The 17,552-nt window shown below is 33.1% G+C and overlaps 1 protein-coding gene and 1 pseudogene across 5 annotated transcripts; both read left to right on the top strand.

The window, feature by feature from the left end:
* Window positions 1-45: 45 nt before the first annotated feature.
* LOC124449920 lies at window positions 46-6,898 on the top strand (annotated as a pseudogene).
* A 548-nt stretch (window positions 6,899-7,446) lies between these two features.
* LOC124435480 (alpha-1,6-mannosylglycoprotein 6-beta-N-acetylglucosaminyltransferase A-like) lies at window positions 7,447-15,262 on the top strand. Of its 5 annotated transcripts, XM_046985449.1 has the most exons (19): window positions 7,447-7,545; window positions 7,789-8,052; window positions 8,498-8,533; window positions 10,371-10,446; window positions 10,727-10,822; window positions 11,028-11,105; window positions 11,183-11,347; window positions 11,432-11,595; window positions 11,694-11,831; window positions 11,962-12,096; window positions 12,363-12,487; window positions 12,566-12,628; window positions 12,816-12,914; window positions 13,356-13,439; window positions 13,520-13,699; window positions 13,769-13,843; window positions 13,964-14,060; window positions 14,140-14,197; window positions 14,429-15,262. In XM_046985449.1, the coding sequence occupies exons 10-19, from the start codon at window positions 12,084-12,086 to the stop codon at window positions 14,667-14,669; spliced, it is 1,035 nt and encodes a 344-aa protein (XP_046841405.1). In that variant the 5' UTR covers window positions 7,447-7,545; window positions 7,789-8,052; window positions 8,498-8,533; window positions 10,371-10,446; window positions 10,727-10,822; window positions 11,028-11,105; window positions 11,183-11,347; window positions 11,432-11,595; window positions 11,694-11,831; window positions 11,962-12,083; the 3' UTR covers window positions 14,670-15,262. The 5 variants fall into 5 exon arrangements, with proteins under 5 accessions (XP_046841405.1, XP_046841401.1, XP_046841420.1 ...); XM_046985445.1 differs by lacking the exon at window positions 7,447-7,545 and having other exon boundaries at window positions 7,681-8,052; XM_046985464.1 differs by lacking the exon at window positions 7,447-7,545 and having other exon boundaries at window positions 7,681-8,052; window positions 10,706-10,822.
* The last annotated feature ends 2,290 nt before the right edge of the window (window positions 15,263-17,552 follow it).

The raw sequence follows: 17,552 nt of genomic DNA, 5'->3' as shown, positions 1-17,552 counted from the left end.
AATTCATCTTTTATTCTTCATTAATATTAAGTATGATGTGGCAATGTTTTGTTTGCCGTTCTGATGTGACAAAATTGTGTTAGCACACAACATTTTTATGTCGCTCTGCTAAACACTGAAAATTTTCCTTCAAAACATGAGAAAACATAAAATTACGGATATAGTTATGTTATGCTATCTTGGAATAGCGGCTTTAACTATAATCGTTTTTAACATATTAATCAATTTTTCAGACATTTCCTGGGAAGTAACTAATATAATGCTAAACACTCAGGGCATTCAACTGGATGAAAACTACCATCACATGAAAGGTATGACGATTAGAAAAACATCATTTCAATCAAATTTACAGATACATGCATGATGTAATTCTGAACGACAAAATGTAGATTCTCATATTTTGTGAATTTGGGCCAGGCAAGATTCAATTTTGTCAAATTGAACGTTGAACTTAATCATTAATTGGATTGTACTGATTGATTGGATTGTACTAATCAACCTTAGGAAACAAACTGTCAAGAAATACGATTGAAGAGAAACATGTCCCACTGCAGAATTTTTCATTAAAAACTCAACAAAAAGATAATAACAAAGGTAGTATTTTAAAACATTATCACCAGTATCTCAGGAAAAATTTTGATATATTTGTATTAATAAAAATGATAAGTGTTAGCTAATCATTGCATATGTTTGCTAAATTTTCTAACTAAAATGTTCACGTTGATACAGGTACGAAATACACTCCGATAAGAGTTTGTGACGTGCCTAAACCATCAACTTTGTATCCGCTTTGTGATGACAAAGTATCGGTAAATATCATATATGCATGTACGGTAAACATAGCTATGTTTTTAAACGAGTTGAAAATTCCTATAAAACTTCATGCAGTTAAACATTCTTAATTGATATTAATTCTATATGCATTGTCGTATGTATAAGTTTATAATTATACCTATCATTTTAATCAACTTCAGCCAACTCTATTCAAAATTCAATCTACTCGTCGTTTTAAAATGATGAATATTTTCCGACGTCAATCGACAATGAAATACTTTAGCGATACGTGAAAGGCAAATAACAAGATGATAACTGATCATAAATATTAATTTGATATTATTTTTATACTGCAACATTTCGGTTATCTAATTTTCTGCTGTCATTCTAGTATATTCAAGCAAACTGGCGTTCACCATGTTATTCAATCGAGAATAATATACAAAATGGAAACGATATCTGTTCCATACTCATTTACTTAAGTGAGGTCAGATTAATTTTGTGACTCAGAAAATACATAAGGCAGCGAATTAACATGTTTACGAATTAACAGGTCGAGAAATGGTGCCCGCGTTTACCTTGGAGAAAAACTGCTTCTGCGGTACTTGAAGGAAAATTAGTAAACAATAAGGTTTGCATCTTCAACAAATTTGATTTACTTTGCAATCGCATACTTTTAAGAATGTTAAAATGTCTACGTTATTTTTGTTTTACTGACTGTGAATACGAGGTGGACAAATTTTCTAATTCTTTAGACATCAATGCGTACTGATCTTGATAGCTTGATTAGTAACTGGTCGAGTAATCCTCGTTACCTTTGGATGAAAAATCGTATCACATCAATGAAAAAGGACTGGATAAGAGCTATTAAGAGTCTTAACAAGAAAAGACCGCTGACAAAGCGCACAAAGAAAAAGTATTTACATACACTTATATTTTCATTTGCATTTTGTATTTTCAAAAGCCTATTAAAGTTTACGTTTGCTATAATTTTGAGTTTTTAAATTTTTCTAAAGGGATTTCTAAAATTTTTAGATTGCTATATTTTTTGGAGCGTTCATTTTCCAACCACTGTTTCTGACACATGCGTTTTCAGGTGGTCCTTTAGGAGAGTTGGTTCAATGGAGTGATATTATTACGTCATTACATCTTCTTGGTCATGACGTCACTGTTATCACAAGTATTAAGGAAATAAAGCAGTATGTACCTTTTATTTCACGTGTGCATGTTTAGTAATATACACATGCAGAGTGAAAATTGTTTTTCTGTAATCAGAATATTTATTATTAAACAACGTTTATCTAAATACAAGCCAATAACCAATCATTGGTTTGTTATCTACTGCAGCCATTACATCTCCTATAAGCACGTTTCTTACATTGCAGATACTTTCCATCAGCCAAAAAAAAGAAATGTCTCAAATATCAGACAGTAGAATCCTTATCTTTGATATTCTATATACGGACATAACTGGCATTTCCTACGTCAAACAAATATATGGTCTTTACTGGTCCGAGATAAGGTTTTCATAAAATATCTGTAAACAAATATATGGTCTTTACTGGTCCGAGATAAGGTTTTCATAAAATATCTATGAACAAATATATGAATGATCTTTACTGGTCAGAGATAAGGTTTTCATAAAATATCTGTAAACAAATATATGAATGATCTTTACTGGTCAGAGATAAGGTTTTCATAAAATATCTGTAAACAAATATATGGTCTTTACTGGTCCGAGATAAGGTTTTCATAAAATATCTGCAAACAAATATATGATCTTTACTGGTCCGAGATAAGGGTTTCATAAAATATCTGTAAACAAATATATGGTCTTTACTGGTCCGAGATAAGGTTTTCATAAAATATCTGTAAACAAATATATGGTCTTTACTGGTCCGAGATAAGGTTTTCATAAAATATCTGTAAACAAATATATGGTCTTTACTGGTCCGAGATAAGGTTTTCATAAAATATCTGTAAACAAATATATGGCCTTTACTGGTCCGAGATAAGGTTTTCATAAAATATCTGTAAACAAATATATGGTCTTTACTGGTCCGAGATAAGGTTTTCATAAACTATTTGTACAACGAATTGCATAATTTAATAGCAGTTTTGAAACCATAACTAAAAATGTCTTTATCTTTTCTAGATGCAAGACAAGATTAGTTGATTCGTTTGGCACTGAAGCTGAGTTCAATTACAGAAAATATAGCATCACTGACAAAGCTTATCACTCAATTTGGGGAAATCTAGAGTTAAATTTAAGACAATTTATGACCATGTACCGTAAGTTATTTTCTATGTCAAAACCATGTGCATATATTAGGATCACCCTCCGTGAAAAATACTTCGCTTTGTAGTGCGTTAGCTGTCGATGAACTTTTTGAAACACTCTCATTAAAAAAGAAGTTGTGATCTGCATTAAATGTAACCAAGAGAATTAAGCTGTGCATATTCTTCAGCACCGTTACATTTCATTTGTAGACATTTTATGTAGACATTTTAATGTTTTGATAATGAAGGAAAAAACTTATTCTATAAAAATTAATTTCATCATCATCATTATTTTATTTTTCAGCTCATAGTCCAGATAACTCCTTCATCGGTTTTGTTTCCGGTTCCACAAAGCAATCTTCAAAAGAAAGGAAAATTATTTCAAAAAAGAAAATGGCTTTGGTCTATGCGAAACAAGACAGCTACTGGATAGTAAGTCAAATGAAAGCATGTAAGAAATTATCGAAGTTTTATTATATAATTAAATAAAAAAATATATCTTACAATGTTGTTAAATTTTGCTTAACTTTTTTAACATATATAGTAAACACATTGGTGTTTTAGGTTGGAAATAGACCATACCTAGATGAAATTCATAAATATGTTTCTATTCACGGAACATTCAACGTAAGTGAACAATCTTATTTTATCATTCCTTTCGTGAAATAATTTGTTAAATGTTCTTACTTTTCATTTATTGATTAAAAAAAGAGAACATTAGGAAAACTACCAGAATACATTCCAAACTATGTGATCAATCATGGTGTTGTCAATAGAACAACGATCGAAGAACTTCTTAAACAATCAAAGGTAAATGCTAATGTCGTATGCTAAATAAAAGTAAAACAATTTGCTCCCAAGGAGATAACAAACACATTTTCAAAATTTTCTCCGTTTTCACTCCTACAGTGCAAATATTTTTATGTTTACTTATCGAAAAAATGAATTCAATTAAGATTCTAAAGAAATATACATTAAATTTCCTAAAAATTGCGTAATAGGAGTAAATGTTTTGGTTAAGCTTGCATCTTTATACTACACTTTCAGGGGTGCAAATAACTTTTGGCGGGGATAAGAAAACAAATCACATATCCGTTGAATTTTAGTAAATAGGCTTTTCACATTTATCACTTTACAAAGAACCAAAAAGTTTTTTATTTCAACTTGCAAAACAGTAATAAGTAATTTAAAAAGGGACGCATGCAACAATTCGGAAGGAAAGGAGACCAATCTTACCATTTATGATTTTAGTTACTGCCCTTGAGGAAACTGAATGGGACGCAGACCTCATTCCACTAATAAATTGGAAAAATTTAGTTTTTGACCAAATGAAATAATCACTTTCTGAAGTTTCAAAACATTTTAGGTTTTTATTGGTCTTGGATTTCCCTATGAAGGACCTGCTCCCTTGAAGCGATTTCACATGGAGCAGCTTTCTTAAATCCAAAGGTGAATTTTGTCACAGATTATTATTTAAGTCTCCAAGTGTTTATTTCAGCAGAATTTTACGAAGGCAATATCAAGTTACAAACTTTGTAACCTAAATAATAATTTTAACTTTTGTCAAAGATTTTTGGTGATCATGTTATGTTTTGGGTTGATTTTTCTTTGAAATTTGACAGTCTCAGGTTATTCAGAGTTCAGATTTCACTTTTGCATGCTTCTGAAGAGTAATTTTTTGGGAAAGTATCTCTACCTAGTATCTCTAGTAACAATAATAGCAAATAAAACTGCTATCGTATTCTTCAATGCAACTTATCATTGCTGCCAAAATGCATTAAAATACATGACTTTTTCTTTAAATATACATACATAGAGAATCGTTAACTCTCTTGTAAACATCGTTACATGTTTTCAAAGTCATTATTTACAGTTTCCAGATCCACTCAACAGATATAATTCTGACTTCTTTGCAATGAAACCAACACGAAGGCTAGTGACGTCACAGAATCCATATGCAGAGCAATTTATAGGTGAACCATATGTATACACTATTGATATAAAAAATGTCAGTGAGGTTTCAAGAGCGATGGAAAAGATCATGAAAACAGAGGTAAAACTTAGTTTTGAAGTCAGTCCACACAAATCTATTTTTTACACCTTTTTATTTAAAAAACACACCAAATTTAGCAACGCAAGAACCAACACAACTCCTTCAATGAACATAAGCCAAATTGAGAATTTGAGAAAAAGACTGCTTTTTTATCATGCATCGTGAAACTCGTTAAAAAATTCAACAATGTTGTGCTATTTTGTTCGTTTCCACTTCAGCTGAAGCCATATCTTCCTTATGAGTATACACACGAGGGAATGTTGGAAAGAATGAGCGCTCAAGTTGAGCATTTGGTAAGATACCAGACAACAAGTAGACATTTACTTGGGCCTCTTATAGGAATGATGGTTGGACAGTTTGGCATACATATCCATGATATCGATAAGATACGTGACTACACAAGACTACATGAGATATTTGATCAAGTTAAATCAAAATTTTGTTTACACTTAACACAAAATCTAAATCTATTCGTTGCATGAACATCATTTACTTCGCAGTACACGTGGTATTTAATTGGTTTAATGACGTCGCTCACAACTCACTTGTTTTCAATACTTACAACATGATTTTTGGTAGCTCCAGTAATTCAGTGGATTTTATAGTACTAATGTTAAAATAGAGTGATGATAAAGTATTAACTATATTGCTGAGCATGAATCGTTTTGATAAAGAATTTTTTCTAATGATTAAAATTTTTGTAGTTCATATTCTCAACTTATTTTCTTCTATGATATATTTGAGAAGAATTTTTGCCAAGAGAGTCAATGGCCTCCGTTGAAAAACCTCAAAGCAGTTTTAGGAAAACGTGGCCAATCATGCAAAGATGCCTGTTGGGAGAATGGTAAGTCAGTTATGTCAGTCTTGAAGATGTTTTTTTGGAGAACGGTAAGGAATTTATCATATCAGTATTACAGAGGTTCTTGGTGAATAGGCGTTTCACATATCAGTTTTAAAAGGAAGGCTGTCGGAAGAGGGTTAAAAGACCAACATGTGCATCAATATAATGTTTTGAAATACACGAGTGCATCTAACTCATTTTGGTTAACTATAAAGCTCATCGGAAAATGTTTTTAGGGAATTTGTGCGAACCCGCTTATTGGGAAATTTTGAATCAAGCAATATCGTTCAAGAGGTAAAACAGAACAGAATATATTCTTAATCTGACTAGAACTTACGTGAGGCATTTAGTGTAAACAAAAGAATCCCATTTCAAAGATAGAGGCAAATAAGTATATAGCACTGATTAAGAAGGTGAACCAATGCATTACAATAATGTCGTACAAATTCATCACCGAGAATGCCCCGTTTTTCTAATGCATGTTCCACCCATCCATATTGGGATGATACATCTTAGCAGCAAAAAAACAACCCGCATTTCTACATGGGAAACGTTTGTAATCATTGTAGGAAGGGTCTTACTTGTGAAATCTTGAAGTATGTTGAATCGTTGGTTGCACCATCGTATGATGAAAAAACAAAGATTTGTTATATACAAAAACAACCATTGTTATACAGTTGTGTTTCATCTTCAAACATGCAGACAAGACTTTGTCCGTGTCGTGACTTTAATAAAGGTCAAGTTGCTTTGTGTAAAGATTGTTGGTGAAATGGAAATATTTCTTAAATCTACTGAGAAAGATATAGAGTTGACCATTTTCATAATCTACGCTGACTTTGTTTTCTGCTCAACATATATTGTTGGTAAAGACTAAGTTATTTGATAAATTACATTTACACCTGAATAAAATTGTCGGTCAAGAATAATACTCACGTTGTCGAAACCATCCAGAATTTTGATTATTATCAATATCAAAGTATTATCGTATTATCAGTATTCTCGCAAAATAATAAGCCCTTGATAACCGAGCGCGAGGTCTTTACGGAGAAATATCGGACCGAAGTTTTTTTTGTAGAGGTTCGTTCCTACCGTGGGAACCTACCATGAAAAATTCCATCCGATATTTCTACGTAAAGACCTCGCACTTAATAAGGGCTTAATAACAATAAAGAAATTACTGAGTAAAAGATCTTTTTACACCTAAACTAAAGCGTCAAAGTGGTTTCTCAATATTTAAAGATTATAAAAAATATAGTGTAGAAAGATGGATGTAGTCTTTCGATGATTGAGGTCACTTCACAAACCTGAACTTTCCACTGCTTAAGTACTGAAAACAGTTAAGCGTTGAAAGTCTTTGGTTATCCAAGGTGAACTTTTCGTTTAAATTCCTTTTTTGGTTGACAGAGGCACTCGTCAAAAGTGACCAAGAGGAAATTAACACAGTTACGCTCTTTATACACCGCTGACTTGTACATAATGCAGTGACTCAGTCAGTATGTGCATTATGCATATGTCATTGCCAATGACATATAAAGTAAACTTGTAATGTGATCATGTGTTAAACTGCCAAAGCTGACTACAAAAGTATTCATAGAAAGTGAGTATTGCATTTCATCGCCTAATGTTGGTAGAATATCTTCAAAAATTTAATAAGTAGAATTTGTTTTTACTCTCGTAAGCATAAAAGTTGTTACTGAATAGCTAATATGAATATGAGTCAGTCAAACAATGAAAATAAACAGTAATTTATCGCTCGCTCGTCAAGCGTATCGAGCCAATCATAAACCCTGATCATACAGCTAGATACCTACCTAAAGATATTGCATTATGTTACCTGCAGCCGGTGATGTTCTTCAATGAATTTTCTTCCGACTCAAGCTGTTCGTCACGTTCATAATCGGCACAGGTGACAAAATATTACCGAAGCTGTTTGTGAAGATTACAATGAAAACACGTAAAACTACTGGCATAGTCGTGTTATCATTTATTGGAATCGTAACAATTTACATTTTCGTTCTTAATGACCTAATATCTTTCATGGATAGCTCATGGGAGTTTATTCCTAACGTAGAAGCTATTCAATTAAAAGAAATCCTCGACACAGGTAAATGTAAACAGTTTAACGGAAATAGATCATCAAAGAATAAGGAATTAAATCCTCTGAATATGTTTTCAACCCAGTCAAACAAGCAGATATTTGAGCGTTCCTTAAAGTCTCAAATTTCGTTCTTCAAATTTATAGAAAGTTAGAAACGACTATGCGCACCTTACATGTGTTATATCTTTATATTGCACTTGAATATGAGTGAAACAACGTGTCGCCCAATTTCGTTTTAAATATAATGTGGTAAATGTAGTGTAGTATTAATATGTACTGATGGATGTGAAGAAAATTTTAAAATTTTTATTCAACAACGCACTGTTTGACTTATGTCAAAAATTCCACTGAGGGAAACCTTATCTGAGTAAATTTCCAAAGTCTACTAATCCGATTTCAAACTATAACTTAGCAACTCCGATTATACGGTTCATTTGAATCCATTTTTCAGATGCAGATTACTGGAGGAGTCACAGCGGCACTACAAGTAAGAAAGCTCTATATACTGGTAAAAATATTGTATAAATCATTTTAATCGCTGAGACTTCGTGTTTTACAATACGCGAAATTGATTCTTGGAATTGATTCCTAATCCAATTTCTAACTAATATGTCGGTCATAGTCTATAAAATTTGTTAGTTATTGAAGAAAAATTCGAATATCGTTAGTACTTTTAAAAACATGAATTAGAGTTTCAATGACGTGTAAAACAATAAACGTACACCGAACGTTGACAAAAGCCGAATGTTGTTTCAACCGTGGGAGTATAATAAAAGTTCTTAGAACATTCAAAAATTATAAACATCTTTTTATACGAACACTTAGGACTTTCATGGCGAAAGGAAGTTAGTGAAAAATTAATATTTAAATCACTTGCCGTTTCTACATCAATTGTCTTATTTATTTGAATACGGCCTGTTTTTAACAACTCTTTCTTCTGTCAAGAAATAAATTATTAATATACATCAATATAACTCAACAAGGAATACACTGAAGTCATTCCGCTACCAACAAGAAGATAAACTGAAAAACAAACTTTTTCACTAGAATAAATTTTCTCCAGCATTTCCAAGTTAACGTAAACATAAGTCGTTAGCTACTATCTGGTTAAAATGTCGGTGAAATCTACTAAAAAGTTAAATATCTTTAATTAAACAAATTGTTAAACAAATTTAGTGTTTGCCCGGCTTAACAACCAAGAAATAATCTTAAAAACCAAGAAATAATCTTAACGGGAACGGGTAATTGCACAAACATCGGAGTGTTGTTTACGATTTATGCATGAGTCAATTCCAAGAGTTACCATCCCCCCCGGGAATATGGCCGGGCATTAGATTTTTTTCGTTTTAATAGTTCAATTTCCCCGCTGCCGGGGAAAGGCAAGAAGGCAAATACTCAGCCCCCGGGCAAGCTGCCAATGGCAAATGCCCCGCTCCGGGACCAATTAATTTTAAATTACGAAAATTAGGAACACTTTTTAATACTTTATTAAACAAGATATATGAGAGATCCTATAAAAAATAAATGTAGTAAAAGAAATTCGTTCCTGAGTTCCTTTCCCTTGCTCCGCTTTCCTCTTGTTGCTTTTGCTTTTCCAGCACCTCTTTTCCTGTTCACAGAAATTTGCGTCAAGTGCTGAAGCCACAATTTAACATCCTTGGTTGACAGCAAACATTTCTTGGCAAGCATGCTTATGTCAGTATCCTCTACACACCCACCACTGTGATTCTTGTGAAAGTCTTCCAGTATTTCAGACGGCGGCGGGCTCTTTATAGCTTTGCCAACTGCATATAAATTTAGCAGCTCTGACACATCGGTGATATAATGCCCATCAGCTCATTAGGTGCTTTCGTCAAGGAATCTTCTAGTTTCTTTAATATGCTTGAGCCGCGACATAAAATTATATAAGAACAACATTAAGTATATAATACACCAAAATCACTACCAACATATAAAAACGAACACTTTTTGTAATTTGTGGAACGAAGAATACTTCAATACCGAAAAACGAAATTTTGTCTTACAAATATTATGAGTTTGAAGTGACATTTGCCGTTGTTGCAAAAAAAAAAGCAGACAATGCATAAAAGTCCCATTATTATTATGAGAATAAAAGCGTTTCATTGTTAAGAACATTGTTTTCATCAAAATCTCTTCTCTAATGGTGGAAAGGTATAATTTCATAATTCATTACCATCTTTGTATATAGATAACAATAATTCCTTTCCCTATTTCATTGGGCTGTTTTTGATCAATTCCGCTTAAGTAGTCATGGAAATTTGTAGCAGTATGTATTAATTTATAATTTTGATTTTTACCCGTAGAAGAAATCAAAGTTGAAAAAGTGTGCTCAGTGGCCACAAAAGTGTCGCTTATCCATTTTGTGAAGAAAAAGTAGCGGTAAGCTAGATTTTTGCAGGATAGTAAAATCAAAGGAATGCAATTTACTCAGCCTACTGACAGTGGTGTAGCCAGTCCGCAAGTTTCGTTCTGCTATATAAATTTTTCTGTGTTCACTCACTTTGAAAACAATACATTTTTAAAGAAATGAGTAACGATGATGATCTGAAATTTACGTTGCTACGTCACTGCATACACAGTTACAACTTTATATTATTTAAGAAATTTGTTGGTAAAACTTGCTGTATTTCTTTTATAGTAACATGTCCTTTCTTTTAAGTACCTTAAAGCATATTGGAAACTACCATGCTTTCAAATAAAAAATAACATAACAAGTGGAGATGATTTGTGTAAAATTCTCATATATTTAAGTGAGGTGAGTTATTTTAAGTGCTACCAAAATTTCAGTGCTTTGAGCCATATGTTTAATAAAAAATAATGCACGAGGTTTTCAAAAAGAGAAGCCTTAATAAAATTAAAAAAATGAAAATGTACCAAACGACATACGAATGACATCGAAGAAATTATTTTATGAGAAAAAGACAATATAGACGAGCGAATGACACAACTTTTTAAAATAGGTTGAAAAATGGTGTCCACCGTTACCATGGAGAAACCAGGATATCTCAAGGCGAAGCGCAAAAATTGAAGAGAAAAAGGTCTTTTGAAAATATTGATATGATAAAGATTTCCAATTCAAAAATAGGAATGTTTGATTTTCAAAATTTATCTGCAGGCAATCATACGCTCATCAATCGATGGCTTGATTACTCAATGGCCATTTGAACATCCGGATTATCGTTGGATGAAAAATCGTATCACGTCAATGAAAGACGACTGGGCTACAGCGATAAAAAATTTAGGCAAGAAACGACCCTTGACAGAGAGGACAAGGAAACGGGTAAGTCATTATACTTACATTATGGCAAATGTGTTTGTGTTGCTTCTTATCTGCATTAATACGTCAGTATTGAATCTTTTTCAGATAATTGTTTTCCTCGGTTCATTTCCACCCAAGTCTTGGATGTTGAAAAATGCGTTTTCAGGTGGACCGTTGGGAGAATTGGTTCAGTGGAGTGATATTATTACGTCATTATATCTTCTTGGTCATGACGTCACTGTTGTCACAAGCATTAACGAAATGAAACGGTTTGTTGCTGGTTCTTCGACTCACAGCAGATGTTCATAAGATTGTTAGTGTATATTTTAGTGTATAATCGATAGTTTATTGCACCTTCTTTGTGTAGCTTCATTCCACCAACAGATAAAGATGGATGTATCGACATAAAGACAGTGCAAAAGTTTGCGTTTGATTTGTTGTATGTCGACATTGTTGGTATTCGACTTATGGCAAAATTTGTTGGTCCAAATTGGTCGGAAATTAGGTAAGATATACAGATTGGTGTTACCCAAGAAAATGGACACTTCAACTTGGGTTTGTTGAAGGAATTAAAGCACTTACTAATAAAAAAGACACTCTGGAAATTAAAATGGGCCGATATGAAATGTTTTTAGATGCAAAACGAGAATTGTTGACACGTTTGGTACAGAAGCGCAATTCAACTTTATAAAATTTGCCTCAAAACAAAAAGTACAAATCTGGATGGGGAGGACTGGAATTCAATCTGCAACAGTTTATGACAATGTTTCGTAAGGATTGTTCAAATTTATTTTATTTTATTAAACGTCTCCCCTCTTTCTTTGCTAAAGAATTTGTAACATTCTCACGCAGTAATTTTTTGTACGAAATTATTTAATATACTGCTGGTAGTTTAAAAATTCATCTTCTATGCATGTACATTTTCCTTCTTTCTCTCTCGTCTGTTTCAGCAAATTATATTTTCTATTATGTCATGTTGTAGACTTGCAATGTTCTATCGAATATTTTTTTCATTCAAAAATTCTGATATTTTTAGCGCACACTCCAGATAATTCTTTCCTTGGTTTTGTTTCTGGTGCTGCCAGCAAAATTTCTAAAACTTACACGTATCATAAAGAGAAACTTGGTTTAGTTTATGGTAAAAAAGATGTTTATTGGAATGTAAGCATGCTCGTTTGCGTTTTATTTTCACGACTTTGAATCAGTATAACATCGATAATTTCCTTAAAATTTTTACAGATAACAAATCCAAGATATTTGGACACAATTCATGAATATGTTGATGTGCATGGCACTTTTAATGTAAGAATATGGCTAGATATGAAAGTTCCTTAGGAGAAAATATACTGTCCAATATATTATAAATATAATGCCCAATACAGCTATAAAAATAATTTGCTGTTAGTAAAGGTTCTCTCATATTTGTTTAGTTATTTATGAAGCATGTTTTGAAAACGTTTTTATCATCCTCGTGCTAATTGCTTTGTAGTCGAGTAAAAAGACTTGGCCGTCTTATATACCAAAGTACGTTAAAAACCACGGAGTTATAGATCGAGTTACTTTGGAGAACTTGTTGCAGAAATCAAAGGTAAGTTTTCTTTCTCATTTTTATGACGGTATTGATAAATACTACCTGTAACCACTTTAAATTGTCTATTCCAAGACCATGTTTCTACGCTCATAAGTCGAAACTAAACTGAAACTGAAACTTGATTTGCCACATGTGATGCAAATGATGTACCATAAAACTGATTATTTAAGGTTGTTCAACTGATTGGCTAAAATTGTTGACATATCAAAAGAGAGGCAGCAGGGACGCTGTAGGTGTCCTCAGCAATACAGCATATGTTAACTTTGTTTTTCGTTTTCACGCTTAAATCTTGTTGATATATTTATTTTTATTTTGTCTTTGCTTGCTTTTATATTTACGTTTTTTTTCTTGAAATTTGGTCTTTAGTAGGTGTTTCTCTGTGGTCATGTTTTTTTTATAGTTGTGTCTTGTTATTTTCATGATGATTTTAAACTTTAGGTTTTTGTTGGTCTTGGTTTTCCATTTGAAGGACCCGCTCCTCTCGAAGCAATTGCTAACGGAGCAGCTTTTTTGAACCCTAAGGTTAAAATGTTAAATATAATTGTGAAAAATGAAAAGTTAAATGTTGACTTAAATTGATTGAATACTCAACTTCTCCGCAGTTTCCAGATCCACTCAACAGATATAATTCTGACTTCTTTGCAATGAAACCAACACGAAGGCTAGTGACGTCACAGAATCCATATGCAGAACAATTTATAGGTGAACCTTATGTATACACTATTGATATAAAAAATGTCAGTGAGGTTTCGAGAGCAATGGAAAAGATCATGAAAACAGAGGTAAAACCAACATAGTTTTATAAAAGTTTACGTCTGTCAGTTTGTGCATCATCAAGGGTTCATTTTCAGCTGAAGCCATATCTTCCTTATGAGTATACACACGAGGGAATGTTGGAAAGAATGAGCGCTCAAGTTGAGCATTTGGTAAGTTAATAAGAAAACATGTAGAAATAAATCACTCATCTGAACATGAACGTAAATCTCAATGTGTGGTGTTTAACAAGTATATTTTCAGTTAAAAAATTAATGTATATTTCTATCCAGGAGTTTTGTAAAGAAAATCAGTGGCCTCCTTTGAAGAACATGATGACTGTAAAAGGAAAAGTTGGTCAAACTTGTAAAGATGCATGTTGGAACAAAGGTGCGCACAAATTTACACAAATCAAGAGATGGATTTTGTATTTTTCGATCATGAGCTAGTGAATCGTTTATTTTTTTAGGTTTATTATGTGAACCTTCCTATTGGGAAATAGTGAATCACAAGACTTGGTTTAAGAGGTGAGAGTTATTCTCTGTGATGGTATAACAACTATAATGTAAAACACTTAAATTTAAAACAAAAGTTTTAATTTTTCCTCTTACATGTAGTCATGATTGATTTGTATTTTCTCTTTGCTTGATTGAGCTCAAATCATATTGCACGGTCTAAAGTAAAGCCAGCTTTAGATCAATCAGCTCCCGCGTTGCATTGTTATTTTATAAATAATTTCAAATGACATCTTTTTTTAGGGTGGGATTAAATTGTGAAGATGTGAAGAATGTTGAATCGTTGGTTGCACCATCGTATGATGAAAAAACAAAGATTTGTTATTTACAAAACAACCATTGCTATACAGTTGTGTTTCATCTTCAAACATGCAGACAAGACTTTGTCCGTGTCGTGACTTTATTAAAGGTCAAGTTGCTTTATGTAAAGATTGTTGGTGAAATTATCCAGACATTTTTTGTTCAACTTACGAGATCTGGATGAATTCAGTAACCATATTGAAAGACGGTTTTCATTAGGGGGTGTAGCTCCTAAGTGAGTGTGTGCGAACAGGGGGGGGGGTTAAAATCCGTGAAATGACGTGTGTTGGTGAGCAGATGCTCTGTGTAGTACGTAGAGATAAACTACCATAAAATTTATCAACATTGAACGTTCATTTCACGGCTAATAGCATAGACAGCTAAAACTGATTTTATAGATTTAATATTTTTTTTAAAAAAGTATTTGGCAAAGTAGTTAGGATGCTGGCATCCGAAAAGAATAAATGTTGCCATGGTTATGGTTAAACACACAGACACACTCCCACAGACACACCCCAGTCCGAAGTTTAAGCTCCACCCCTGGTTTTCGTAGATTGTAATTTGTTGCAATTCATTTTGATTATTCCAACAAAATATGACCAGACGAATTACAATATACGAAAATGAAAACCCGATCTACATGAGATGCCTTACGGTCAATTATTTAATGTGTATGAAACATACTGTATTTATTAGCTAGAATTTATGGGAGCTTTTTTCCAAAATTTGTATGGTAATCGTGTTTCATAAATCAATGACAATATTTGAAGAAGACTAGAAGAATTGTAACTTTTATGGCTTAAAAAATAATTATTTCCAGTCTTTACACCCGAAAATAAGAGAGTAAATACACGCAGGGACTGAAACATGCCTCATTTAGATAGTTCACTGCGGTAAAATTAACACTAATTGAACAAAATAGACAATGGCACAACTAACATGAGCCCAACAAAAGAAACATTTTTTGCTTAAAGGACATTGGCAACGAAAATTTTTATGACATATTTTTGAACCTTTGTGATGTCTAACAACTAAAATAGAAAAATTTTTTCTCAAAAATATTTTCTTGCTGAGATATTTGCAGCAAAAGTTTTATAAATTGCGCCATCTTGGATAAAATTTTGAAAAATTATCTCGAGCGGTAGTGACGTCATTGGCTGGTGAGCAGTCAAAACAACAATACAATATACTTTGTGATTGACTGCGTTACAACACATTTAAAGCGTATTTTACGGGATTTTTTTGCTGCAATGGATGACATACACGAAAATCAACCGGGTGAGGTTCTGCCCTATCAATATGAACCTGAAGTGAAGGCCGAAACAAGCGAAGAAAGCGGTTCCGAACAGGAGAGTGAGCAGAGCGACTTGTCCTCGTCGGAGGATGAAATACATGCTGAATTTGATAAAGCAAATGCTTGGCGCCTTCAAACTCTTAGTTGGTGTAAGTGTGGACATTGTACTTTGTCAAAAAAGGCAATCAATCGAGTGTTTTTGTTGCCACGAAAAAGCACTTGAATACGATGAGTATGAGGCTTTGCTAGGCCAAACTGAAACTCAAGGATAAATTGCTTGACAACACACCAAGAATTTAGGGACAATATGCTCTCAGAAAGTGTGTTAAAGATAGATGTGTGTCGGCATCTGTGTCGGCATCTTGAAGAAAACTGGCCCCTGTCTGAAGAGGATCTAGAGAGAATACACAAGCTGTATCGATTAGTCGCATAGATGCGAAAGTGTGTTAAAGATAGATGTGTGTCGGCATCTTGAAGAAAACTGGCCCCTGTCTGAAGAGGATCTAGAGAATACACAAGCTGTATCGATAGTCGCAAAATTTTCAAATTTTGGGAAGAAACATCGAAGACCATTTCCTGCTTGTGTTTATGCTAGCATGCGAAAACGCTTCGCGTCACCAGACGGACTTTATACACATTTTAAATACGCATGTTATCACGAAAGACCGTAAATTTAGTCTTAGACAGACGCTCTTTCATGTTCTTTGTTATGATCTGCAATTGCGATGCCATATCATTGTCAAAGGATTGTCACGAACTGCGCAAAAGCAAAATGCATGAGTGATCCACCCAAAACTTGTATTCATTCATAAGTTATAAAGTTAATAAAAAAGTGTACTTGTACATTGTGCACGCAAACACGCACGTAAAACATTACGGATAAACGAAACTCTACAGTCAAGAACAAAACATAGCGGCTTATAGCTTATCACCTATATAAAACTACATAATCTTTCAAAGACTCTTATGTATACAAATAATAAATTAAACTTATAACTCATTTGTTGGTCACAGGTTTGTAATATGGGAAAATGAAATATTTCTATTGCACGAAATGTGCAGTGTATAAAACGCGCTTGTTGTCGTCTGGGCTTACACTTGTCGGCAAAGCCTAGTTGTAAGATCTGCTAAAATAAACGTTTCTACGTCTTATAACGACTAAATATTGGAAAAGTATATAAGCGTGATAAACTACACAACTTTTGTTAATCTTAACAACCGCCGACTGTTGTTTTTGTTTTAAAATTCCAGTGAACAAATGTGCTATACTTTATTATAATACTATTATTTTATATTGTGTCATTCAGTGGATACCAGCCAATGACGTCAGTAATGTATTCCGGCATAATTTAGCATAAGGCTTTTTTTCCAAAATGGCGGATAAGGATTCAACTTTATGTCAAATTTTCTCAACAGTAAAATTCAAAAGAGACACGAAAACACGAAATTAAGTATTCCATAGCTATCTATGATAAACGTATGAAAAAATTTTCGTTGCCAATGTCCTTTAAAGAGCTAAGGCCTTGTGAATTTTCATCATGATTCACAGGCGATAAAGTAGCCAGAATTTTCTGTCAAAGGGGCCAGTTAAAGAGAAGAAGGACCATGATTGTTTTAAACATTGTAATTGTTTAACATATTTTACGTGGGCCAAAAGTTTTTCCAGGGGGCTGGCTGTACCTCCGCTAGCTACGTCACAGGGTTATAGTTCTACATAAGTTTTAAGTGTTGCTATTGAATTTTACTTCTTTATTTACTGCAAAGCGAAGGCAA

The sequence above is a fragment of the Xenia sp. Carnegie-2017 genome, unplaced genomic scaffold, assembly GCF_021976095.1.
Source record: "Xenia sp. Carnegie-2017 unplaced genomic scaffold, XeniaSp_v1 HiC_scaffold_1, whole genome shotgun sequence".
Taxonomy (NCBI): Eukaryota; Metazoa; Cnidaria; class Anthozoa; order Malacalcyonacea; family Xeniidae; genus Xenia; species Xenia sp. Carnegie-2017.
This window is presented reverse-complemented; position numbering and strand designations above follow the sequence as displayed.

Bases quoted from the DNA above. Each gene is read 5' to 3' on its own strand.
- LOC124435480 (XM_046985449.1), top strand. The intron at 12,488-12,565 runs GTAAGCATGCTC...AAATTTTTACAG, and splicing joins AAAAAGATGTTTATTGGAAT to ATAACAAATCCAAGATATTT. The intron at 12,915-13,355 runs GTAAGTTTTCTT...TTTAAACTTTAG, and splicing joins ACTTGTTGCAGAAATCAAAG to GTTTTTGTTGGTCTTGGTTT.